Source organism: Amblyomma maculatum, chromosome 2 (assembly GCF_055883805.1).
Source record: "Amblyomma maculatum isolate TAMU_Amacu chromosome 2, ASM5588380v1, whole genome shotgun sequence".
Taxonomy (NCBI): Eukaryota; Metazoa; Arthropoda; class Arachnida; order Ixodida; family Ixodidae; genus Amblyomma; species Amblyomma maculatum.
This window is the reverse complement of record NC_139345.1, coordinates 97,756,800-97,784,122: the sequence shown is the minus strand read 5'-3', so window position 1 is coordinate 97,784,122 and position 27,323 is coordinate 97,756,800. Positions and strand designations below refer to the sequence as shown.

The window sequence follows — 27,323 nt, the reverse complement described above, 5'->3', positions numbered from 1 at the left end:
TTAATGAAAAAACTTAATGAAAAAATGCTGTGAAGTTCTTACTGGGAGCGTACCTGCACCCATGCACTTGCTTTGCGCATTGTGCACTAAGCAAATCTTGAGACGCAGAGCGAAAACGCGCCAAGACGTAGTTGGCAAATTCGCCAACTCTGATGCATCTAGTTCTGTGGCAATATCAATTTCATCGAGCAGAAGCCACCCTCGAAACCTCGCCTCAAGGAGGTGAGTAGAAATTGACACCCGAGGCTTATGACTTTTGTTTTTATTGAAGGATAGTAACTGGAGGGTCTATGGGTGGGGAAGGGCGTTTCAACAGTGCCATGGTGGAACAAGTGTCTAATTCCGCATTGTACATTTTCTGTTTTAGACGCACATTGTTTTGTTCTTTAGCCAATGCTCATCTGCCCAGTCTCCAAGCGTCCTTCCTTGCAGCCCTGGTGCACAACATGCATGCGTCCAGACACCGTTAATCTCTGCGCGCGCATGTTTTGCCTTTTAGAAAGATAGTTTTGCCTTTTAGAAAGATAAAGAAAAAAAAATACTGAACTTACATATTATGTTGGGGCTATATATCAATGCTTTAACTGCATATCCGCAAATTGGACGGGAGCTGCATGGACACACAGGGAGTGCAGCATCAACTGGCTTAATTCGTGCTGTTAGGAGTATACGCTGGTTCCTAGAGCTTCATGAGCACTGCGGACAAATTTCCAGGGCCATAATTTATTTTCTGTTCCCTATCTCATCTGTAAAACAATCACATCGCTTATGACGAGAAATGATACTCTCGGAAACGCGCCAAGCTACCATGCTTGTTGGCTGATATTTCAACAGATCAATGGTACTTTCGCTGCTGTTCAGACGTTGGCACTTGCGTAGATCGCATTCCTCGTGTCGAAGTCCAGTCCCGATAAGCCACGCGATCATCGTTTGCTTCATAAACGGACTCTGAAAGGGTCGCAATCATTCAGGTTAAAAGAAATAATACGAAACGTCTATTAACGGCAGCTATGTAATCACTGCACCACTCAAGTTCTTGACTGCAGATACTAATTCGATGCCTTCTCTGCAAGCAATAAGGGCACACAGCCTGTGTATATCTTATGGCGTATAGGTAGTTTTTTTTTTGTCGAACACCAATCAAGTTCCGACTCTGCCAAATTGTCGCTAACGCCAATCTGTTATCCTAACATGTCTATTTTCGCGACGAATAAGATTTTAATCGTGCCGTCTTCCATGAGTTTATAATGCTCTGACATACACAAGCCGCGCTAGTTGGTTTTTCAGCGATGCGTTCAAATGCAACCTGCGTTCAACGGGTCCGGGTTAACTGACTGACGTCCTGTATATTGGTGTGAAAATTAATAGGTGCTCTCAACCGTTCAACAAGTTCTTTTTTCGTTAATAGCAGCTTATATTACGTGTCTGCTCAACAAGGAAGGCTCACTTAAGCTAGGCATGGTTGCGTACGATTTTGATGATTGTATCGTTTGTTACATTTCTTGCAACATGTTTGGTTTTCATTGTAAATTTAAATGTTTTTGAGATGCCATTGTTCTTGGCGCACATAATATTCTGCACGGCGTGTTATTGTTACTACAGTTGCTCTATGATGATTTGTTGCATAACTTTAAATTGTTTGTAATCACATTGCTTCATTAAATATGTGTATATGATAACAAATTTAGGCACTTCACAGCCTGATGACTCGTAGGATGCCTGTGCGCATACATATATAAGCCGTTATCCGCTGATAAAGCAAACACGATTCACTGTATAATTTCTTGCGAAACACAACACCGATAGTGTTATGGATCTCTCTTGCTATAACTCGAGTGCACTGCTCTAAGCTACGTTCGCAGAATGACAACGCTCGATAAACTCTGTATCACATGTTCACCTTGCTTCGTGTGTGCAGTGTCACACTCCGTGCTAGACTTTGGGAGTGAAAACACGACTTTCTTCAGCAGAAGCACACACGCACTTGCAGAAGTAATGGCAACAGAGGCATGACGCACGTACACACCCGACAAGCACCCCAGGGAGGGGTCAAAAATATAGAGTCCTTTTTTTTCTTCTTTACACTGGGATGCTCGAAAATAGTTTGTACATCAGCACATATGCGTTACGTACATCAACAATAGTTTCTTGTTGTTCTTTGAAGCACGAGAATTAAATATCAGTAATCATGCGACATTACAATGATTTCTTAGAGCGTTCCTTTAAGCAGGGTTTGTACACTCAACACTAGCATTGTGGTACGACACTACACACGTGGTACAGTTTTTTTTACTGGTCGTTTGTGCAGTACATGTAGAAACGGAACGAACGCGGGTTTCCTACGCAGATTTGGCTAATGGAAGAAAGGCTATAATGTGCAAAGACAAGAAAGGGAAGACAAGGCGAAGGAGGGGGAAAGGCGTGGATAGTAGGAGTTGAAATTTTTTTTCTTTCAAGGTGTCCGCGTCATAGCAATGAACGCTTGGTCGTCTCTTCGAAAGTTGAACACAGGCGGACTGCATACGCAGAAGACTCGCGCGATGGCGAAAAGCACGTGTGCACAGGGAAGTTCCACTGCATCGGCAGACGCGGCGGTTTTCCAGAACGCTTCAAGGTTCATCTGACGTTTGCACACGGCTCGCGATTGTTCAAATGCGGACGTCTGCGCAGGAGGGCTTAGAAAGGGAACGAGAACGTGGAATTGGCGGCTGAAACGTGCTGCACTGGCTCGCTTCTCCTCAATCGACACCCTATGCGGAGCGCTTCTTCCAAGGATCGGTGCCAGGCCAGAGTTGATGTCATATGGTCCCCGGCGGCAGCCGTATTTGTTTCCTTGATCTTTCCGTTGTCTGAGCTCTGTGTCTGTCACCAATTTAGCCTTTCCCTCACGACACCTTAGCATAGGCATGGACGAAAATGTTGGGCAACAGAATGTGCATTCCTAAGCACTGGAGCTATAAACGGCACAGAAATAGAATACCATAGAAACACAGACCACGACTGTGTCTTGACCTCAGGTCATAATTGATTACATATCATTGGATGACAGCAGACGACTATCGCAGAATTCCATGGCAACTGCATAAGTACTTGTGTTTAATAACGTTACTTAAAATGGGGAGTCCTTCGATATGGCTAGTGTGACTAGAGGTGATATGAAAGACAGTGCTGTAGCATAAAAAACCACGCCGCTGGAACGGACTGCAGCTTACCGGTGCTAGTGACATAAGGGGACAAGTTACGTAGAAGTAGTTTACCCGTAAACTTAAAAAAGAGCACCGCATTTCATACACGGAAGGTGTTCAATTAACCGTTAGTAGATATTCTTCCATTCCGCAAGCCCTTGTTTCAGTAACAGTTGGTGCACCGTCGGATTGCAGATACCAGCAATGGATGGGCACTATATGTAGAGGGAAATGTTTACTGTCCCCAGACATAAGAAACTTTCGCAATAACGTATATGATATTTTCAAATCGACTTCGTTAGAGGCATAAACCTAGGGGCTGATATTCCCTTGTCCACACTGGCCACATTGGACAGTCCTGTGCCGGGGTACAAACATAGCGAAGCACAGAATAACAGACATTTTCAATTCACGGAAGAAACGATCTCATAAAAACAACAAGCAGGGATGAGAAGAACAGATATCACGTCGCTACAGTGGTTGCGCACTTAAAACAAGCGCTACAAGTTTAAAGAGAGCAAGGGAAGCGGTATGCACTTCCGTTATCAATCAGCGTGTCATTATCCAGTCGTCGTCATCGTTTCCGTCGAACAGGGGAAGCATGTCAAACCAGGCTTGCACGAGTCAGGTGATCGTCTACGACTGGTGCTGAAGCCGCATGGCGTCGGGATCGCTGTGCGTTCCCGGCTGGCGGCCGGCGTCTCAGTGCGAGAGCGCCTTCAAGATGGCGTGCACTTCCTCGGCGATGGCCATCAGCACGAATTCGAACTGGGCCTGGAGGGGAGATAGAGGAAACAAATGAGAGACTATGACCGAGTGAGCAAAACTAGAAACGAGGCCGAAACTGTAGGCAAAAGGAACGAGAATTGAATCAACACTGACAAAGCTGGTCATTCATTAGGTGCTCATCGGAAACATCGCCGCGTTTTAGACCGTTAGTTGTACTCCTCCCATGGGCAAACTTCAAGTTTAATACCCAGAAATGCGGCGCTACGAACACAATCACGTGAATACTTTGTGTTTTCTATTCCATTATGCTCGTTGCGCCGTATTTATGGGTACTATGCAGCATCAACTCGCCCCTCAAGCTGTCATTCAAGTTGAATGGCTGGTGCAATTTTGAACTTGAATGTTCGCGCTGTACGACAAGTACCGTCGTCTTGATCGTCGTGCCTAGGCACGAGAGTACTACGCTATCGCCTCGTGTAAAACTGCAACACAATCACGCAATGCACAGTAAACATTGTCGTCTTATCAAGTTGCAACTTCAGAACACCCTCGAGTTGTTTAGTGAACATCATCGTTGTCATAAAGTTCCTTCTGTACCGTTCCTTTGTTCCCCTAGGTAAATACGCCATATACATACGCCATCTCGCTGAACACAGAGACCGCAGCCGTGCCAGACAGGCTGCAGAGACCGCCGAACAGCGAGAAGCCAGATTAGTCCGCGTCCGGGAAACTTACCAAGCGCGTAAGCGGGCCAAGATCGAAGCGGTAGCAGCGACTGCGACCGATGGCTAACACTCTTGAAACCTGGTTCAAGAGTAACCGAATCTCTGCAGTTTTTTTATACCTGTCCGCGGTGAAAGTCGGGACACTTAGCTTCCAAGAACACACCATCCGAATATGCCATCCCCTCCCCTGAGGCCACCTAAAAGAGAGATAGCAACACTTCCGCAAAGTACGTGCCCAAGAGAGGTTGCCGGGCTGAGGTACTCTGATGTTCCAGTGTTAATTCAAAGATAACCTTTCAAGTCCCACTATTTCGTTCCCGAAAGAAGTTTGTTTAACAGGGACCTCGTGCTGATCCCCGAGCTCAATACCCTTTTAGTTTAGCCAACTTCATTCAAGCGCAAGGAAAATATCTGCTATGGTGGTGATGATAGGACCTTTGATTGTCATTTCAACTCGTTCGGGCTTGTGCATTTGCTCTACGGTATGTTTTCGATACTTCTGCAGGTTTTCATGGCCGCTATAGGTTTAACCGGCACTGTCAACAGCATGGCCGTTGAGGGGCGTGGTTAAGTACCTGGCAAGATCTAAAAATAACTGGACCGTTGATGATTTTCAGCGTTAATTAGGAGATTGATTTTGATTCTGTCACATGCGCTACATATAACAGCCTTCAGGGTTGATGATGTCATTTCGTCAGGATAGATGGTGAAAGCTCGTCTTAATTTAGTTTTAAACCACCTATTGTGAACTTCTGCTGTCAGTTAACGCCAGGGATTATCTTCTGGGTGTTCACAAGGCGCGGCCCTTGTTTAAATGGCCTCAACGCTTTCAGATTACGTCAAGCCCGCCACCTTTTTACTCATCAGCGCGTTTCACTGTAAAACGCCGTAAGGAGTGTACGATACTGAGGCATCGATAAGGCCCAACCTCATTTGCGGCTTCTTATCTTCCTTATTGTTAGTCGACTCCACGCTAAAAGCTGGAGCAGCGACGTTATATATATATATATATATATATATATATATATATATATATATATATATATATATATATATATATATATATATATATGTTCACTTCCTGCTCTCTGCTTCCTGGAACAGGCAGGTTCTGTGTCCCGATGGTCGAAGTTTGCTGTCAGTTTTTTTTTCCTAGTATATGTGAAATAGAACTCATAAAGGCCAGGGTTAATGCAGACCAAGCAAGCATTTTTTTGCTGCATATGTGTTTTGACCTGAATCAAACAATTATCAATTTAATATTGTAAAGAATCCTTCTGCTGGGGAGCTAATGTCATGTCGTACAGACAGACTGATGTAGGAAGCTTCATTTTTGCCGCTATTCACTTTTGCAGCCCGTTTTTAATGGTTACAAAAGATGTTGGTACCAAAAGCAATGTACAAACGACATAGTTCATTACTTTAAATATCCTGTTCGATGGCATTTACACGAATATATCCTCAAGCGTGCTGTAGCTGAAAGTCCTACGTACTACATCAAAATTTATACTACGGCGTAGAAGACATCGATGGGCTTTATGCATTTAATTAGGTGTGTTTAGTGTGAAATAAATGTTTTTTTTTTGTTTTGCCTGTTGCTTTATTTTACTAATATTTATATTGCGGAAATAAAGAAGTCTTACTGCACGGGCGCGACTATATAAAAAATGGGACCTGTGGGTACATTCTCCAGTAACCAAAACAGAGCAGCGAGATTTACTCGCGGCGAACACGTTACCACGGGAGCCTGATCAGTTTCAAGATCGAAAAACCAAAAACCATGTGTTGATCTAATTACGTGCGCAGTGACTGTAGCTGCAACATATCGCCGATCTAGGTTAACATTTTTTCCCCAGAAATATCCACATATTCACGAATAAAGGCTGAAACAAACTGTAACTAACAAGAAAGACACCTGCACAGTGCTCACCTTGGTCTTTACCATTCCGGCTCGTTGGTCACGCATGTGTTCCAAGGTGGCTGCAATGTCGATTTCCTTTGCCCCTGTGCAATATAAGTGCAATTATACGTTAGCATTCACATATGTGACAAAGAATAAGCGTTTATTGCATTATTTTTAACGTAGAGCGGAATAAGTTCGTCACCTTTAGCCATTCTGTTCAGGACCATGTCGATCAGGCAGTACGTCCCTGTTCTTCCGATGCCGTCACTGCAAATAAACGAAAGAGTGTGACCCAGTCACTCGAATAATGCAGCAGAAGAAGGTTCGCGAATATTTTTAGGGGTGCACTTATTCGCGGCTTAATAATACACAGGGACACCTAATTAAAAGTCGAAGTCTAGCCGTGCTTCCTTAAACTGATTAGACTTTTCTAAAATTTCGCTAATTTAGTTCGGATATCATTAACATGTTTCTTTTGGACACGGTTATATGTGCTGCAGCTATTTATTACTCTCAAAAGGAAGACTTTATTATTTTTTTTTATGCCGTAGAATGGCCTGCTAGTAGAGTACTTGGACAAAAATTAAGGAATGTTAGCGGACGTACTTGATTCGTTAATTTTTAACGGGAACACTCTAGAAATGTACTGTATAGGAAATGTCGGGAGAGGCGGCAAGTGTTTTCTTGCCTTACGATTTTCTGTTTGCTCAGACAGCTTACTACACGCCCCAAGTTACAAACTCTCCGCGGCAGTGTGCACAAAGCAGATAGGCAAGTAATGGCATTATTCTAGCGCCGTTTTGTCATTAGTAAGGCTCGCCAAAAAGGAGTATATTTAACAGCTGCATCTGAATCTAGGTATCTATTTACCAATGAAGGTCGCAACAGCTGTGCCACCTCATTGGCGGGGACCACTTGCTGATGAAACTCAATTTTGCTTCGAGTTGGCTCTGTTCCCTAAGTTAATAAGATGATGTATACGTACGTTCTCACACGTCTAGCGGATTGCTAAACGGCACGAATAACGTCTGAGTTTGCGTCCCGCTAAGAACAAGAGCTTAAACATGATCTTTTGCGTGTCCGTACAGAGAAGTACCTGGACATGAGAAGAAGGAAGTCCGAAATTGCCCGTCCTTACCTGCAATGCACGACAATGGGACAAGAGCGCCCACGATACGACTTGTTCACCTTTCTGCAAGGAATGAGAGAAAAAGAGGATGAGAAAAAGCTGTATGCATAAACGAAGCAACTGGCACTGCCTATATAGCCACCATGTTCTAGGCTGACGTGCGTGTGCTGACGGTCACTCTTTATCGATTAACAAATTACGCTAAATATCAGATTTGAGACAATTGCCCACTGTAAAATCCTAGATGAGTACTATCAGGAAGTGGTACTGCCCCGATCATGCCGGTTCTTAAAAAGAAAAGCTACTGGGGGAGCATTGAGATCCGTCTTTATTAGCATCACGTTACTCCGTTATTTTGCTGCCGTTTGGGGCCACTCTCGCGGATTCTCGTTCGCGTACGAGCACTTTCGTAATTGCTCGATGATTAATCTATTGAATAGTGGCTCTATTATTTCACACATACTCATCGTAGCGTACATTCGTAAACTACCGAATTGTGTAAGAAGACTGCCCATCACACGACATAGATAAAAAGCTTCATCTTAAGACCAAGCCCCACCAACTTGCTTGCGAGGCCTGGTGGTAGCGTGCCTTACTTGGGATACAATGGGCTCGATTCTCATTTCATTCTGCCATTTCAAAACCCGTCCTCTAATTGACAGATACTTCCATGTCCGGTTGTCTTGTGACGTGACACAACCCGCCAGTCAATCAGTTCCCAGCTATATCACCTGCCAAGCAACACGAAGAAGAGGCGTGCTCATGGTTTTTCGCTCACAGTGCTGACGACACCAATGCCGGATTTTCTTCAGAATGAGGCGTTTAATATTATCGCGTTAAAAGCGTGAGCAACAACAGGCTGCATATCTTTCTCTTTAAAGCGGGAGCTGTTCAAAAGAGCCAACTCTGAGTTTTGTAACTGAAGACCGTGGCGGTTCTTACAGAAATCTGTAAATCATGACAAGCTAATCCAGTAGGAAGAACAGTAAAAAAAGAACAACCCAAGCGAAGAGAAAGGAAACAGTAAGAAGAAGAGTAAAAATAGGACGGGAAAAGAGGAGATAAACAATGAAAGAAGAAAGAAAGAAAATGAAGATAGGCTTCACAGTGTCAGAAAAAAAGCAACTGCCGACATTTTCTATGCATCCCTCAATTGGCCAAATTCGCTCCGCGGCCTAGATTTCGACCCCATTTCTAACACTACAGCATTAAAGGCCCATTTTCCCAAAAAATCTGGTCTCGGCGCTGGCGTGAGCATTGTCACTGTCAGTATCAGAGTTGGCGTTATGAGCGAGAAACCACTGGCATTGCTTCAGCAGGTAGCAGTTGGCAGGTAATATATGGCTAGCGACTGATTAGCCGCATGATTGTGTGACGTCAGAGACATGGCCGAGATAGCAGGAAGCGGCAACTCGGACAGCTCTTTGGAGATGGTATGGTGAAATGGGGATCAAATTCCTCGGGAATCAGCCGGGAACCTTGTATTTTGAGTCATACATGCTAATTATAGGACATGAACGCACGTGAATATGGCTGGGTTTAAATAGGGATTTATATCTACGTCAGATTGTTTTTCACACAACGGGGTAAGTTAGGACTGCATGCTAACTAGTATATGTGAGTTAAATACAGCACAGATTAGTGATTACTGATTACGCGAGTAGCAGTGTGCTTATACACGAGTGGATATCCATACAAAAAAGCCGGAGAGTCATGAACGCTGTAGAATCATACCCTCAAATGCGGAGCTTAAGTAGCCCTCCAAATGTTTTTTGGATAAATATTTCAGACAGCTGAACTTGGGTAAGTTTGACAGCTTTCTTTTCTTTTTATTTTTTTGATAATTATGATGAACTCTGCGTACTTTTCTACGCGGGGATGCCGAATTACAGGCACCATGCATACTCAAGCTTTTAAGACCGCCACACATGTGTTTAGTGCAGTTTTCTTGGGGTGCCTGAACGCAGGAAAACCCATTTAAAGAACTTTGAGAGCACTGCAGAGATATGGATTGGAGAAATGCGAAAGCATGTGCGTTAGCTGCTATTAAGTAGCTCCTAGACTCAGCACTTTTGAGTGTCATGACTATGCACTATTCATGGTCATGACGTTTTTTGACTTTCACAATCCATGAAGTCCATAGTGATGTACATTCGATCTCCGATCTGAATGATTCATGACAAGTGACTTTGGCTCATGAATAAACTATAATTGCTCACATAACATCAAATTTATATACCGTTTGTCGTTATACGTTCATGACTACCAGTCACGGGGTAATGTATGTCATATCACACGTTAAATTTTGCTTGCATGTTTTGCTTCCCCTTTTTGAATTCACGTTTTTGCGGACTCGTTTTCGCAAACATAAACAAGTAAGGCTTCCACCTTAATAAGGTTGCATATTCTTTGTGCGAAGGCGTCTCTTTATAGTCGTCACTCAGCGTCCTTCGACGTGCTCATATATTGCGGTGCCTAAATTTTGCTGGTAAATGCTATTGGAAGCATTTGCCGCCTTAGAACTTACTTCTTCTACCGACTAGCAGCTTATTCTATTTCCCGCGCAGTGAAGAATAGCCATCAGGTAAGCTCGAGCCTTCTTTCATGCATGTGCACTGTCTCCTGCCTCAATTAAAATTCTGCCTCCATAGACCGAGTTTGGCGGTCGAAATTTCCAGCTTTTTTTTATGCTGAACCCGAAGCTACCAATCACTTTTGCTAAAAGAAACAACAAATGATATGTAACAACTTAGTCTGGGTTTTTTCTGCTAAGATTGTTTATTCTGTTGGAGCGTACAACACCATCCTATATGCATTCCATATGATGGCTGACGTATGCAGTCAACCATCTCACAGGAAGCGATTTGTTCTAAAGTTTACTCAACTCACCTCGCTGAAATGTTTTTTTTTTTTTTTTTTTTTAATGAAAAACACTTTGTAGCATCTCTCAGTTGCCGCCTGTGTCCCCTGCAGTCGATATGCGTCGTTTATCTACCGAGGGCAACAACTAAAAGTATGGCTGCTACCGCCAAGACTGTAACTAAACCATAGCCTAGTTCGGGTTGTAATTGTTTCTCTTCCGAAATATACGTCTATGCAACCGATGATTACCAGTGTCCTGAAACAACTTTGTGTGCCATGGCGCACGCGTAAGCAGAGTAGCTGATGCACTAGTTAACTTTACTTTAAGGACGAAGAATTGCTTGCATATTCTGTCCACTAAATCAAGGAAATATTTTGATATTTTTTGCTGCAACGTAGAATTTTATTCTCGCAGTTTTTGCACATTGCTCCCACTCTGCAGCAGGTATTCATGTTTTGCTCTGTGCCCCATAAGAGAAATGAGAATACGAGAACATTTTTTATGTATTGGCTTAATAAGGCAGTCTACTTCATTCACACCACTAAAAAATTGCTTGTAGGTAGTAAAATAAATCTTGCTTTTACGCAAGGTTCAACATCCTTTAGCAATGCAGTAACAATAAGAGAAATCTCAGTCGATTCTTTTCTACTAATTCTGGACCGCCAATGATACCCTATAATGTGAAAAGCGTCACACAGAACAGTGACGATTTTGCATGTCACCAATAGCAGTGAAAGCCTTAAAAAAATTAACCAAGAAAAGAAAAACAAACTTCTTTTGAAGTGAAAGAAACAAAATTTTGTAATGTGATTCATGGTAATATGAGTTATTTAAGGTGCACTGAGACCAGACAGCACTTGTTTGCTTTGCGTCACCGCCTCTACCGAATCGCGGCCGCCGCGGCAGAAATTGAGCCCGATTCCCCCGGCTCAGTAGTCGAGCGCCTATGCCATCACCTGTTAATATAGCATCTCCGTACGTAACGTAACGTAAGCCACTAATATTGGTGGTGCGAGTAAGTGGGTTGAAGACAAGTCATACCGATGCTCCAGGCCGAAAACAATATTCCAAATAAGTGTTTTACCAAACTGTTTTAAGTCGAACAAAATGGTTGGACGTGCTACCGCGCGAGAAACCTCTTGGAGCACTAGGAAGGCCACTGCGATATTCAGCAGCCACAGATAATAAGGTGAAAGCTCGGAGGGAAAAATACCAATGTGACATTTTTTGACGCGTGTACAAGGCACAGCGACATTTGCAAACTGTCCTCTAAAATGTTAGGCTAAGATAGTTGTGGCATCACACAACAGCATATTACACACGAACACATAAAAATGGACACTATCAGCATACAATGGACATATATCAGCATCGTAACTGCTACCAGAGGGAGGTTTCCAATTGCACACTGCTCGATTATAATAACAAGTATCAATGTTTGACACAAAACGTCTTAGTTGCAAGACAAGGGACGTTAGACACTTCGCTTTGTTTTCATGTTTTCGTACACCGTTGGTAATTCTGGAACCTGGTGACATCGGCCGTGATGAAGACACAGCCATTATGGGAGCTCTCATCCTCTCCTCACCCCTTAAAAATATATCACAGAGAAACGTATCAAAATTTGACTTTCTCCGTGCACCTGAAAGAAAAACGGAGCCCGTTGGTGGTTTAAGGATAAACCGCTGGTGTTGGAATGCTGAGCACCAAAAGTCAAGAAGATGGAGAACTGCGCAAGGGGGAGGTGCCCACACCTCCTCCTTTTGGCATCACTTATTCTTTCGTGTCACCATATTCAACTCGCCCAACAATCAATCACCCTTTAAGCGCATGCATCTCTCACGCGTTTAGAATCGGCCTGCTCACTGCCAAACGGAAGGTGTCACATCCTAGACGGAAAGCCTAAAGAGCGAGCTCCATGCGCGCAAAAAAAAGCGAGCTACGCGACGTGACGAGGCGGCGCGGCTAAGGCGACCGTCGTTCAATGGGTAACTCCAATGCTAACGAAGGCGACAGCGACTTGCACAGAGGCTACAATGTTTAAATCGGCCGCTTCTCCTTAAACACTCCCGTAACCTGTTGTCCATTCTCTTTTTGAACAGTTTACGGGCCTGCCTGTTGGCCAGGGCAAAATAAATGTTTCCTTTAGGCAGCGGTGTAGGTGCTGCGTCGATGACTAAGCCGGCGGACGCCACCGGCGGAGTATACGGCAGATTATGCATTCAAGATGGAGGTGCATTATCGGGCTGTGCCAGTGCACTCCGGCTTAATAAGCACACCCGAAAATTATTCCTTGATCTTGTTTTGAGAGGCCAAACTATGCAAGTGAGAATATTCACCACAAGTGACATCGTAGCAAGAGGTAGAGCGCCACAAGACTGCGAATCGAACACCCGTACCGCCTCGACTCGCATAGCACCGAGGTAAGCTCGCTCGTAGCCCACTTTGAAAACTGAGCCCTCCGCTGCCGAAAAGCAGCAAATAAAAAAAAAACTTATTTCAATTCTGCGGCTACTTCACAGCTAATGCAAAATCGCTATGGTAGTGGTACAGCCGATGGTCCGGACGATGCGCTTGTTCAGGAGAACAAAGAAAGAAAACAAAGAAATCTTGGGAGGACATATGGAACAAATCGCAAATGGCCAGCGGGAGTCTGATTGACTAATCGCGTGAGCACTTCCTGGCGAAGAGAGAAATTTTCTATTTCAACAAATCCGAGCGACGATGCAAACGGCACATGTATTTCTCAACTTAAACTTTCTGACCAGCCAGCTGGTACATGATGTGTTTTCTCTTCGTGAGACGCTTGCCGTCATCACGTTCGAGTGAATGTTTGCGTACATGGACCTTAGTCTATAACTCCGCTCCGAAAGGAGGCACTTTCGAGGTGAAGCATGAAGAGGGAAAGGGGGCGCGCAGGCATGTTTACAGCTCACCGTCATTCTAGAGATATCACGATAGTGCTGACCAGTGGTCGCCCAGCGTTTCTTGAAGAGCGGCAGGGATTAAACGGACGAGATAATAGAGCAGCGCAGAAATGGCTGGCCAGCTGCTGCGTCGTCTGTCCGGCTGTTCAGCTAACATGTTACGAACTCATCTGCCCTCTCCCCTGCTCTTCTGCATGCGCACGGAATCAGCGTGCAGGTGGGAGGAGGTGGAGGTTTGCACATTCGCGTACATACGTAGCTTTTTATCGACATCAACGCCTGATCAGAGCGGTTCATGTCCATGCACGCTTGGTGATAGGCCGAGTGTTTTACCCGGTTTCAATTTCTCGATCAGGTTTGCAGGTATTGGAAAATATGATCCCACACGCACAAATAAAAGGTTTATTTCCGCGCTCGGCCTCCTGCACACCAGAAAGCACTGAAGTTGCATGTGCCCATTGACACAACAGTACTCGTGAACAGGAGAAAATGAGCAATTGAGAGGACTCACTAGACGACTGACAATGAGGCATGTGGGCGGTGAGCGGGAGACAGGCAGAGACAGAACTTAAATTTTAAATAGAAAGACAAAAAAATCACAGCGGACGTAGTAAACGAGCTATAAAATATCAGAAAAACAAGAACAGGCACAAAACGAGAGGCAGACAGATGAAGAAAAGAAAGTACTCGAGTGGGGTGGCCACACAGCAGAGAAGAGAGTAGGACAACCGGCAGACACATTGGTTTGACCACAGTGCACTCGGCCGGCGCCAGGAGCAGCGGCGGCGATGGCGGCGCAGTTGCGAGAGAAGGCAGAGCTGCGGTGGCTCTCCTCCGCCGCAGCCATCACTTTTGTGACTATGCAATTCGCGGGTGCACAATTGCACCAATCACAAAAATGATGGACGCAGCGAAGGGAAGGAGGTGACTTGAGAGGCCCCCGCAGAGGAAGAAGGAGGAGGTGACCCGAGAGGCGCAGAGGCAGAGGCCTGGCCGGTTGGGCGCCCAGGCGAAGAGAGGATAAGAGGCGCAGAGCGTGACAGGACAGGTAGATAGGTGAGACAGGCGTCAGACACAGAAAGGTCAATCACTCTGGTGTCGGTCAGAATATACAATGATCTGCACTCGTCATCAGTGTGGCAGAATGGCATGATTTCGTTTTAGAAGACTGAATAAGCTCAGAATGTAGTATAGATAAGATGAAAACGCGTGTTGCATTTCTTTTGAATAGTGAGCGCTTAACGGTGAGCTCTCTCTATTGGCGCCTTCTTTTTAGTCACTTCTCTTTTCTTTCTTTTCTTTTTGGCTGCGCTTCGCTTGTTTTATGTTATAAGGTGAAATGTGTTGCGTGGTTTGGTAGTTTAGTTCTGCGGTTCCCACGGATGAAGTTCCAGACAAAAACTCTACACGTCAGCATAGTTCAAGACTAGTAGGAGTGACTTGTTTGACATTAGTGACAAGAAAACGTGATAGTTACTGCAGAAACTAGCAAGAAAGTCTATTCACCCCGCAGTCTCTTAAGTTTGTAGGTGTGAATGTCCAAGTGACGTAGAATATTTGGTACCCATTGCAATGAAAACCTGGAATCAGCCTTATCGCCACTAGGACTATGGTGTCAGAATCATAAACAGCGTCACGAGCCTCTTTTGCTACTGCTAAGTAAGTCATGTCTTTTAAAACTTTCGGGCTGTTACTACTGAGCTTATTTTAGTGAGCGAACTATACAATACACACGTCTTTGTTTCTGCAAGCATTTTACGTGCTCAACTTGCACTTGTGGTGTTGTGTCCACAAAATGAGTTCTGCGATACAATTTCAGATCACAATTTGAAAAGCTAGGAAAAAGGTACAGCAGTTACAAGGGAACACACAATAGACCCATTCATTTCGACACTAAAAGTACGAGTGTAACCCAGAACACGCAGTTCTGAACAAGCACAGAAGGTAAACGCTACCGTCTACCAAACATACACAAAACGAACGTGTTATTAGGTCACAAAAATGGGTGAATTCTTTATCGGAGTACTAGCGCTCTCGCAGAAACTCTTACCAATTGCATAGCGAAGCACAAAGCGACGAGAGAGCTTTATTAAGGCATCATTGCCTAGAGCTCCATGTTTTGCGTTGTGCACGCGAGACAGCTGCCACCGAGCCACTCTATAAGAGGCTTCGGGGGATGAGCTGGAAGGCAAAGGGAGAAAAGGGGCCAAGCTTTGTTTTTCGCACACTGCAAGCGCAGCGCGCTCGAAAAAACAGGACGAACAGCAGACAGTGCATTTGTGCGAATCAGAGCTCAGTCGTTTTGCAGCGCACACAATTCACCGCCGACAGTGGCAGCAGCTAACCTACCCTCCTCCTTGCTGCCTCCTTTCCTGGAAACCCTTTTCCCTGCTCATCGGAAGTGCAGCTGTCTCTGAACGACGCGCACACAAGCCGACTCGAAAACTCACGGACGCAGCAGTCAGCGTATTCGCGCAGGAAGCGGAGCTGGCGTGAAAATCCTCCTAATTAATTATACAGGCAAGCGATCTCTGCAGAAGAGAATGCCAGGCTGGTCACTGTGCGTCTCCTACACACACCCCACTCATCCCCGCACCACACCCACGGCGACGGTTCCGCTTTGTCGCTCGCTCGGCGCCCGCGCCTGGTTGCGACACTTTCTGCTCGCATCCACGGACGCGCGCAAGCGGTCGCATTTTCACCGGCGGGACGCGACGCGGCGCGCGCGCGCTCTCGTGCGCGCGTATCTAAAGGAAACAAGCAAGCGAGCCGCCTAGAGGAAAAAGAAGCACGCGATCAGCGGCGCCTCGCACCGAGGCCGGCACTGCGTAAAGCGTGCTGGCGTGGGGAGGGGAATAAAATTGAATCTGGAATTAAGCTGGAGCCTTTTGCTGCGACAAATCCGCGCACTTAGATCCTCTTGTTTGCGGAGCGACGCCTTCTCCCTTTTTGCGCAGCGGCGACAGATGTAGCAAGAACAAGAAGAGCTACGTGAACTGCGGCAGCGGGTACGCGTGTTCGGGTACGCGGAATCGCCACTCTGGGGTTTTTCTGGAGCCGCGGGGACCGCGAGACACGGAGAAAAAGAAGGAAGAACAAAAGGAAAATGTGTTACCAGCGTCAAACGTAAACGTGGCGCGAACACCATACGTGCGCGCACACGCGTCGAGAATGAAAGCAAACAAAGGAGAAAACATAAGAATGTGCAAGTAGCGACAGTGAAGAAAACCGGAGCTTTCGCAGCATTCGTTAATCATCGTTCCTTTGTGCCAGCTGTCTGGCTGGAATACACCGCAGACGTTTTCCGATGTTAATTTATCTCTCTCTTTTTCTTTCCAGCACAGCATTTCTTTTTTCGCTGCTAAGCGCAACGCTCAGGGAGAGAAGAAACGGAGGCGACGAAATGCAGGCGAAAGAAAGAAAAAATTGCGGCATGCGCGAAGACAAACGGAGGCTGGTTTGGAGAGGCTGAAAATTATTTGCTCTTAACTAAAATCCCTCTGCTTCCTTTCGCGTGAGTTACTGTAGCATTTCGAAACGCTATAAGCGGAGATGATACGCGTGAAGAGAAAGGAAAAAAAAGAACTCGCAATGAAGCAGAGAGGACGAAATACGAACGGGAAAAATAAAGCAGTGCGGAAGGCTACTATAGAAATTTGTTAGTCTTTCTCTCTCGACAAGGGCAGCCGAGCTAGATTGAAACAATTATTTTAAAAGAAAAATATCTCGTTCCCCGCTTTTCTTCTGCCATCCCATTTTCGCTTGAAACGAAACAATCAGCGCGCGGAGGGATTAAGAAAACGGAGCGCCAGGAGTAAAAACAGTAAAACTGAGGAAAAAAAAAAAAAGCAGCGCTCGAAGCGGACCATGGGCAAACTGGCCGTGCTCGATGAACGAAAGAGTGTTTCACCGTTTGCTTCAAATGTACTTGTGTAATAAAGGGCTTGATGGAATGGAGAACACGAGGCGTCAATACTGCACGCCTGACATGCCTTGTCGTAATCTAGCTATCATAAGCTGGCTTAGTTTGTGAGAGTAAAGGGGAAAAAAACCTCAACTTAAAGATATCATAGTTGAACAAACCAGTGAAGCGGCAATGAAACATTACACACTTTGATTTAAAGACTTGCTACGTTATCACTGTATTAACAGTTTTTAAATTAGTTTACTCTCTAAAACACACTTGGACTCCATGCAGATTGGAAATATGGAAATATTGAAAAAATTGTGACTGCGAAAAAGCGGTATCAGTGCACCTCAGAGTTAAGGTTTTTGTCCTAGTTCTCTAGTCTGAGCTTTTAATTTTGTTTCCGGATACTTTTTTTCTTTCACTGAGAGTATTTGTTCTTTTTTTAATGCACTTATTTTTGGTTTTTTGTTAGTTGGCTTCGCCTCAACATCAGTACAAGGCAGGGAAAGAAAGCTTCACCGGCACCACCATGGCCCAAGAAACCTTATTTTCGGAAAGAGCTCAGGACATAAGTGGCTGAATGGAGAAAATTTTATTTGGCTAACAAAACCTGAAACACTGACCTATATTTTACGCTGCTGTCCAACCAAATTGGTATTATTGCAGCGTAATAAGGGGGGCAATTCTAGAAATTTTCTTTGCCTTAGGAAATTCTCTGCAGGATTTCTTGTCACCAGGGTGCCTGTAAAGCGTGCTTTGCCTGCCGTACATCCATGCTGAGGCGAAGCCAACTAACACCAAAACTAAGGGCATTAAGAAAAAAAAACAGAAAAAAAAAGCCCTTCGCGAAAGAAAATAAAACTGTCTGGTGACAAATTGAAACACCTATATTAAAGAAATGGGCTAGAAATCACACTAAATTAAACTAAACTAAACTACGCCAGTACTTTTTTATACAAAAAGAGGCGTTTGCCCCTCAAGGGGCCTCAATCAGCCAATGGCGGCGACCAAGTCTCACGATGTCATGTATAACCTCTTAGACATGATAGCGTGACAGTGCAGGATGTGGAAGAGAAAACGTGGTTCATTGCGAATTGATCAAATAAAGCACTGCACCACAAAAGTCGGTTGACACCATTGGTTGAAGGGCCTCTTTGGAGGGGTGTCTCGCCGCCTTTTTCCTGACTCCTAGCCGGCTGTAGCAGCATCGGTACGCAATTTTAATCTTCCCACTAAGATTCAATGTTTTTGTTTTGCCACGCGGAAGATACTTGCGCAGGATAATCGTTAAGAAAGGGTATCATATTGTCACGGTTCGAGCGTTATCCGCGATGAGGTGCAGCAAGCGCTCCATCTCCGTTTTCAAGCGGTGAACCTCGCCCTGCTCCTTCTCTTACCCAGCAACTCCACCAGATTTGTCACGGTGTTGGTGACTGGGGCTAGCTTAAGAGAGCCGGTACATATGAAAATTCACGGTCACAGTTTAAGATACGTCCTGCGAAGGCGGAGCCGATTTACTTCAACGTTTTTCGCTCCGAGCGCCCCTTGGCAATATGTTGATGTTTGTATAAAGAGAAAGTATGCAATTCCTGATGTCCTCTAAAAATGCATGGCGTCAGGGGCGTAACTTTAATGAGGCACTGGACGCTGTATCTAGAATGATAGTCTGACGTTAATCTCGATGATTGGTTATCTCACGCTACACAAAAAGGAGCACTTCGCCAAGCTCAACCGCCCATTTCGGTGGTATGAGGATGAAAAATAAAAAGGCTGTCTATGCATTAAATACGTTGGCAGTGATTCTGATAATGCTGAACGTGAGTAAGATAACATGAGCGCTAGCAGTGCAGCCTGCGCTAGTTTTTGGAAAGTATGTGATGCGTCAGAAGGCCGAACGTGGCATCAACCACGGTAGTGCTATTACTACTTGTTATGCGTGGCGTCATCATGACTACAGGGGCTCATTACTTTCTTTTCAATAAATTGCAAAATGCGAATTTGAGAATAAAATCCAAAAAGAATATTCAGGATACACACATGAACAGATATAATGTACGCTATCTTTCGAGTTGTTAAAACAATGATCTCTCCGGATTTCGTATATTTTGAAGAGACTGTGAAGATGTGAAAATGAACGCAACATCACGATCCTATGATAAACAAAATACAGGCCGGACTTGCTGAGTCAGAAAGAGAAGCGGGGTTATTTCAACACTGAAGCTAGCCTTCATGTTGGTTTGCAGGCATCGGAGTCATCATCATCATCATCAGCCTGACTATAGCCACTGCAGGGCGAAGGCCTCTCCTATTTTTCTCCAATTCTGCGCGAGCTGCATCCACTAGACCCCTGCGAACTTCTTAACCTCATCCGCCCACCTAACTTTCTGCCGCCCCCTGCTACGCTTTCCTTTCCTTGGAATCCAGTTTGTTATCCTAAGCGACCATCAGTTATCCTCTCTTCGCACCACATGTCCTGCCCATGTCCATCTCTTCTTCTTAATTTCTACTAGAATGTCAGTAACTTGAGTTATTTCTCTGACCCACTCTGCACGCTTTCTATCTCTTAATGTTACCCCTACCATTTTTCGTTCCATAGCCCTCTGTGTTGTCCTGAACTTAAGTAGAACCCTCTTGGTTAGCCTCCACGTTTCAGCCCCATAGGTGAGTACAGGTAAGATGCAGCTGTTGTATACTTTCCTCTTGAGCGATACCGGTAAGCTGATAGTCGTAATCTGGGAATGCTTGCCGAATGTGCTCCATCCCAGTCTTATTCTTCTTATTTCCTTTTCATGGTCCGGATCTGCGGTTACTACTACCTGTCCCAAGTAGACATTCGCCTACTACTTCCAGTGCTTCGCTACCTAACGTAAACTGCTGTTCCTTCCCGAGGCTGTTGAACATTACCTTAGTCTTCTGCATATTGATTTTCAAGCCATTGAAGTACATGATTTTCAGGCATCGGAGTACATCGGAGTACATCGGCGGTAATCTGTGCTAGACTGTTCTGCCCTGCGCACTGTACCGTTTGTACATATTCGTCACCTCGTGACATTAATTTCGTAGGAGCAACAAATGATGGACAACAACCAGTTTAATGTTTTTTTTGTAACACCAGTACCCTCATACGTGGCATAAAGTAGAGAAGCCATTTCTTTATTTAAGGCTTTTACTTACCTATCGCAGTGTATCTCGTATGAATTCTTGGAGAGCCAGTGATAGCATAAATGTCTCAAAATAAGGCTAACGTGTTTTGCTTTGTAATGTAGTGTTGCAGCGATGCACGGGCCAGGTGTACCTTCCAAAGAAATAAACATCAGCCATTGCGAAAAAATGGCATTGGACCAAAGCAAGTAGGCTTGACTGCATCGGCTTTTCCGGCGTAACTAGTGTGAGCGAACTGCGGGCCGCTTCTATCCGCAATCGCAACATGCTACTTCTTCGTATAAACCTTCAGCCCACGGTGCAGATGCAGCAGCTTAAAAATAAAGTATATCCTCGCATGACTCCGATAATTTGCATGCCTCGATTAATTATGTTCTGGTATTGGTACTAGGCTCATTTAGCGCGGGTGATTGCACCTGTTCCCGACACCACCGCGCTCCCGCCAACGTCTATGCCCATGAAATTTCGAACACGCAAAGCGGGAGAGAAACAGAGAGTAGAGGAGGAGGAGGAGAGAGGCAGCAACTCTGCGATATTGCTACGCTCGCCTCTTTCTCGTAAGTACGAAAGCGAGTGGCTCCCAGAAAATACATAAACAGGAAATGTATAGACGAACGAGGTCGAAACGGTGAGAGAGATTCATCTGTCGCCATGCCAACATTTCTCTCGGGCGCTTCCAAAATGAATGAGATATGTTAATCCCTGGGCATAGTTCAAAGATGATTTAAGTGCCTCAAGAACAGCGAGCAACCCGGCGGCTCACACACAAGCACAGGCGTGTAGGAGAGAGTGGCGGTGCAAAAACGGCGCACTCATTACAAGCGCAGCAGACCTCATTAGCGTCGATTTAGAAACGAGGATTGCTCGCCGCTGCCGCCTTTCCTGCTGCTGCTTAGCCTGTTGCGCGCGCTCGCCCCACCAGGCTCTCCTCGGACTGCCTTGCACGGATGTCGGGTCCTTTCGCCTCTCCTCTTAAATGGTTCCTGCCGCTTCGCCCAATCTCCCTTACCCCATGCCTTTTTTTTCCCCCTTGGCGGCACCGAGCAAAGTTTCGCGGAGGCGGGGTGGAACCTCCGCTAATGCGAGCGGAATTGGCCTTTCATTAATGACTGCACTCACGGACAGAAAACGGCTCGCAGTGTGGGGGGCTCCGGAGCTTTAAGCTAAGCGTATGGCCGCGCTGCTGGAGCTCGCGGGCACAGTTGCGAGTGTTTTCACTTAGAACATTTATTGCTACTTGCGCCGACATGCTGAAAGTATGCGTGCACGTGGCGTCTCTCTGCGTCGGTGTGTTGTGGGAGAGAGGGGGGGGAGTTTTTATTCTCTTGGTTGCCACTCCTACCGACCTGAGATGCGCATGGTTTACTTTGTTATTTCAGCGATAGAACCTTGCTTATGAGTTGCAGTCTGTACGGCGCCGCATATATAGGCCCTCTAGAAAAAAGGGAAATAGTTGGAAAGGAAAAAATAAGCTTGGCGCTCTATGAATGTCAGGACCTCTCAAATAAAGGAAACCTGATGGAAAGCCGACAGAGGTAAGTTAATGCATAATTATCAAAAAAACAGCGGCGATAGAGAGAGAGAAAACAAAAAGCATTTTTTGCTCGACATTTGTGAAACAAGGCAAGCGAGACAGAAATGAGGGTTAGTTGGTTGTACATGTTTGATAGAATTAACGCGCTACACTAGCAAGTAGGAGAGGCAAAATTATATGCACAGGATAAGCACGAGTAGTATAATTAATTAAAATATATCTTCATTTTCACTATCTTGTTTTATATATATAGTATATACCCATAGAAACCAGTAGGTTTCAATGGGTCAGTTCACTGGACAGGGTAGAACGTTAAGGTAGACGCGACTGTTCGTTTTCATAATTTATTTTGCCGACAGTTTCGGGAGTGGTATTCCCTTCGTCAGAGTAGCTTTACAACAATCCACATAATATATATTGACTTTGTCAAGAACTAACAATAAAGAAACAAAAAGGGCCGCCATCGATGTCGGGAGCAAACAATCACGAGCATGGCGCTGGCAAACGCTAGCTGCCAGATGAAATCGCCGCACACTGACTGGACATATAGGCTTGCCTCACTTTACGTTTGGCAGAAGCCGCCAACTCGGGCCTCTTTTTCATATGAGAGGGTGGTATTAGAATCCCCCTGCCAGGACACTTGCATTCACGTTACCTCTCGGCCACGCAGGCACATTCATACGGATTAGTTAAAGCGGGGAATTACACGTGGTTGGTAGCCTACACTGTCGCGTCATACCCTTAAAGGCGGAGTTTAAGTGTCCCTTTTAAGGGTCCCTTTTTTCTTCTTTTTTCTTCGTCTTGCTTGTAAGTGCTCCGTTTTTGCCATCTGTTTGTGCCCTGTTGGTATATGCCAGAATATATTTGTCCCGAAGGGCGCTGGCCAGGTGGTACGTAATGCAATCGAATAAAAATAATGCAGTAATACTGACGCCTTAAAGAGGAAATTAGTCCCGCAAGAAATTAAAAAAAAAATAAGCTGAAGTGTGATGAAAGTTAAAAAATCAAAACATTTTGCACAATTACTGCAATTGAAAACGTTCGCAGACTGAGTAACTTTGTTGAAATCAATAAACCCCCACTCTTTTTTTTTTTTTTTTTCAAATCAGATTGTCCGTATAAAACAAAACTTTCACTCTGATGTTTCGTTTTTCTTAGGTGCTCCGAGAACGTACTATTGTTGTTCCGACTGCGGGGTCTTACTTCGCTAAAGGAATCACGTGCAGTGACATCAGAAGCTTCCACATATTCGGATTCCATTTTTTTGTACTTGATTCATAATCGTGAAATAGCTGCACGTCATGAAATTAGCACTGCGAGTGGAGAGATGATTTCACACATTTAATGTCAAGGAGTACAATGCTTCCCACAGGGGCGTTCTTATGACGGCCGCACATAACATACACATGAAAATCAAAATCAACAAACACTGCTTACACCTCAAGGCACATGCCTCTGAATAAAGTCCAAGGAAAATTGAAGAATGAGTGAAGTACAGTCATGAAAGCATAACATATCAGCACTGTCGAGGTGCAAAGAACTTTCTCCACGTCACATGTCGCAGCGTATAACCGCACCAGCGAGTACACACTCCAATATTTGCGTCACATCAAAGTCACCCACATCCATGCAACGAATAAATAACTGATAATTCATCAGCTTCGGTGTTTATCCACATAGCCCAAATACCATCTTCAAGTCTCGCATCTTTCAGATTTTTTAGCGAGTGAACATGGAACGAAGTGGCGACATCAACCTTCGTGGTTCAGAGGAGAATGCGTTGCGCTGTCAAGCACGACGCCAGGGGCTTAAAATCTCCCGCAGCGGTGGCTCAGTCTTCAGGGCGCTCGACTGTTCATACCAAGGGCATGGGTTCGATTCCCGGCTGCCAATGTAACGTTTCGGTGGAGGCGAAATGCAAGGCTTTCGTGCGATGTGCGTGCAAGTTAGAGCCCCTCGATATTAATCCGCAGCCCTTCATTTTGACACCCCTCAGTGCCTGATTTGTTTTGGGACGTTAAATATTATTATCATACCATACAAACTATTAGCCAGCTCACTGCGACCACGTATTCTTAAGAGCGAAATTCATATATACGCTTTCGCCTTAAGAACAAGGGCATGCTTTTCGAACACTTAGCGGTTAAATTCATTCCCGTACTTTCCACCGCGGTGCTTCTAGTGACTAGCGGTTTATCTTGTAGACGTGGTAATACTGTTGTTACAAGTCGCGCTAGCTAGTAACGCGAGGAAGCAATAAATGCAGGTGACGTGTGCAGAACTTACGAAATAAGCAGTCAAGCTGTAATAGCTGGGGTGGAAGGAGTTGTCAGAGAATGAATTGGGATCATTTACAGTAACATTCCACTGCCACAGTGCAGAACTCTAGACAATCGCATTTACTTCTTTAAATTTTACCATACATTGGTTGCTGACTGAATGAGCAAGTACACATTTTTCCCAAAGAACAAAAGCACACCGCGAATTTTTCCCTGAATAAAACGAAATGGTCTCTCAGGGATAAGGCTTTCTTGGGGGTTTAGTTGTAAGGATTAGATTTGTGCTTTCTTGTCAACGCATTCACTGTTCAATACATAGGCAATGACTGTCGCCATAGATGCCATACATAGATGCGTGAGCCATAGTCAGTTTATTTTTTTTTTTTATCTTCGGAGCGCTACTTTACAGCCTTGAAATGAGGACCATAGAGAATGAGGAAACCAACAGCCTCACAGTTTATGTGTGATGCGCCTATAGCATATAATATAAGCTTACACGAGGTATGCAAGCGCTTCCAACGAGGTGCAATATTCAAGGACACACATGCCCTCCCATAAAAACTTCACATTTCCGTGCTAGTAAACGTTCGCAGTGTCTGGCTGATACAGACACAATTTAGACTCTCAGTGAGCTCCGCCCCGCCGGGGTGGCGTAGTGGTTACGGCGCTCGACTACTTTTCCCAAGGATGCGGGATCGAATCCTGGCCTCGGCGGCCGCTTTTCGATGGAGGCGAAAAGCAAGGCGCCTGTGTGCTGTGCGATGTCAGTGCACGTTAGAGAACCCCAGGTGGTCGAAATTTCTGGAGTCCTCCGCTACGGCGTCTCTCATAGCCTGAGTCGCTTTGGGACGTTAAACCCGACAAACCAACCAACCATCTCATTGAGCTCCGTATGGAAGGCGCGATGCGTAATACGTCAGTTTGTATATGATCAATATTAAGTTTAAAGTCAAGTATATACTTGGAATTTAAAGGGTATGATACTTTCTCAGATATTATTCAGCGCTAAATCCTGAAAAATTAACGAGAATTTTTCTCGAGCTTCCTTTGGTGTGTAAAGTGATCAGCAGTATAGAATGAGTTTAATTGACAAGAGAGATGATAAGAAGTGGGTGCGTGGAAAATACCTTCAGGGAATAGGAGGCGGCAGCACAAATGAAAGATACGAGCTCTTCACGCCCAACATAGTTGTTGCGAGACTTATTTCAGCGAGGCAACAGAAAGGCCTAAAATCTTAAACTAATATTATTGAAACTACAATTATTAGCGTGAAACTGTCATTGGCAAAGTATCGTTGAATTATTCACCCACTTTCAGTGACAGGGCATGTAAGAGACATTCTGAGCAGAACTTCGACACAGCTGCGTTATGTACCAGGTAGTGAGAGTTTAGTGATGGGCGCGAGGTGTTGGAAGAAGGATAACAACTTACACTAGAGCCCTGCGTCATTTGGCTAGGTCTAGCGTGCCGGGCGCACGACTCTCACCTTCTGAACTCAAGCAGGGCCTTGACGGAAGCCGGAATACCGTTGTCTGGCCACGACAGAAAATGGAACTGGGTCACGGTCCGGGTCTCGCTCGTCTTGAGGTTCTTGAGGTAGAAGCTGCGCACCAGGTAGTCGTCGCACCAGATGTGCTCCGATACCAGATGCACCTGCGGCAAATCACCGGAAGCAGTCAGCCTTCGACATCATGACTGTGCACTTCGCGGCTGAAATTGTCATATTGAACAGATTGTTCTAAAATTTCCAGTCGTCTTCCTTCTTATTGCGGGAGCAGAACCTCCTGCGATATTATCAATTTGATGATATTTCCGATGTGATAAGCATAGCATAGCTCTGATGGCGGCCTTTGACGTTATTATACCACCTCCTTTATATTCCTCCTATTTTTGCATCAATTTTCACATCTCGCTGTCACAGACATATTGAACATTCCCGACTGCGCTCGTAAGATTTATGGCTTCAGAATAGACATGCAAGAACCCAGAGGTTGCTCAGAAGTGTCGCGAAAGTTAATAAACTTTGGCCATTTTTGCCTACACAAACTGAAAGCAAAAGATGTCGTTTAGGATTTCTCTTCAGCCGCCGTCTTCTTTCTCAGTACGATGTGTAGTCGCTTTATTTGTGCAAATTTTGGCGCACTAAATGGGAGTGACACTGTAGCAATTTCTGCAAAGAGGGTCGAATACCCGCGAGAGGTGTGCAAATGATGCAAGATTACGAGTTGATCGTTGTTATTTTGGGCACACGGTACTTCAATTACGTTCAGCGCGGTCAGGAATCTTTTCCGTGCAGCCTGGGCTAGTGGTTATGTCTTACATCTTTCCCTCGTCTTTAAGTATATATTAGGTACATTCTTGCAGGAAAATTTTGAACATATGGTGTATACTGCGATGGCAACCCAGGAAACGCTCTTTGGTCACCGCGATTCTGAAAGGTATTTGGAACGGTAGCGAAAGTTCTGGAAAATGTAATCGAAAATCCCGTTTTATAAAAACGCTTCTTGAGTAAACAAAGAAGAAAGTCAAGAAAATGTGTGCAACATTTATTTTTTTCACTTTCTTTGAACTATAGTTATCTGCCCTTTTTCGTTTCGTGAAGGGTTTTACGAGAGTGGTACAAAGCCCGATCAAGCAGTGGTTCATCAACCTTTTTCACCGAACATCTGCCGTCCCCTCAATGTCAATGTCATGTCATGTCACATTCAGCCTGGCTTGTGTGCGATAGAGTAAGACAGCAGCTGTAAGAGATGTTTTAGCCCCCTTTGGATGAGCAGCTGTGTACCCAGACAGGATTCGAGCTGAAGAGCTCCTCCTGGTTAAACATGCCACCCTCAACAGTTGGTTCTGCTCTCTTAGGCTGTGCCAAAACATCAACAATCAAATATGGCTAGAGATCAGCAACTTAAAAGAAGTGTATGGGTTATCTTGCCTCAGAGTGAATGAGAGATCAATTAGGAACAAGTGATGGAAACGG

The 27,323-nt window shown here is 45.0% G+C and overlaps 1 protein-coding gene across 1 annotated transcript in view; it reads right to left on the bottom strand.

The window, feature by feature from the left end:
- Nucleotides 1–251: 251 nt before the first annotated feature.
- Nucleotides 252–27,323, bottom strand: part of IA-2 (tyrosine phosphatase IA-2) — a 419,415-nt gene continuing 392,343 nt past the window's right edge. The window contains exons 21-25 of the mRNA XM_084592103.1: nt 25,833–25,999; nt 7,681–7,734; nt 6,745–6,809; nt 6,570–6,643; nt 252–3,959 (exon numbers count right to left, since the gene is read on the bottom strand). Coding sequence (XP_084448229.1) covers nt 3,888–3,959; nt 6,570–6,643; nt 6,745–6,809; nt 7,681–7,734; nt 25,833–25,999 — 432 coding nt within the window. The 3' untranslated portion in view covers nt 252–3,887. The remainder of the gene's footprint in view (nt 3,960–6,569; nt 6,644–6,744; nt 6,810–7,680; nt 7,735–25,832; nt 26,000–27,323) is intronic.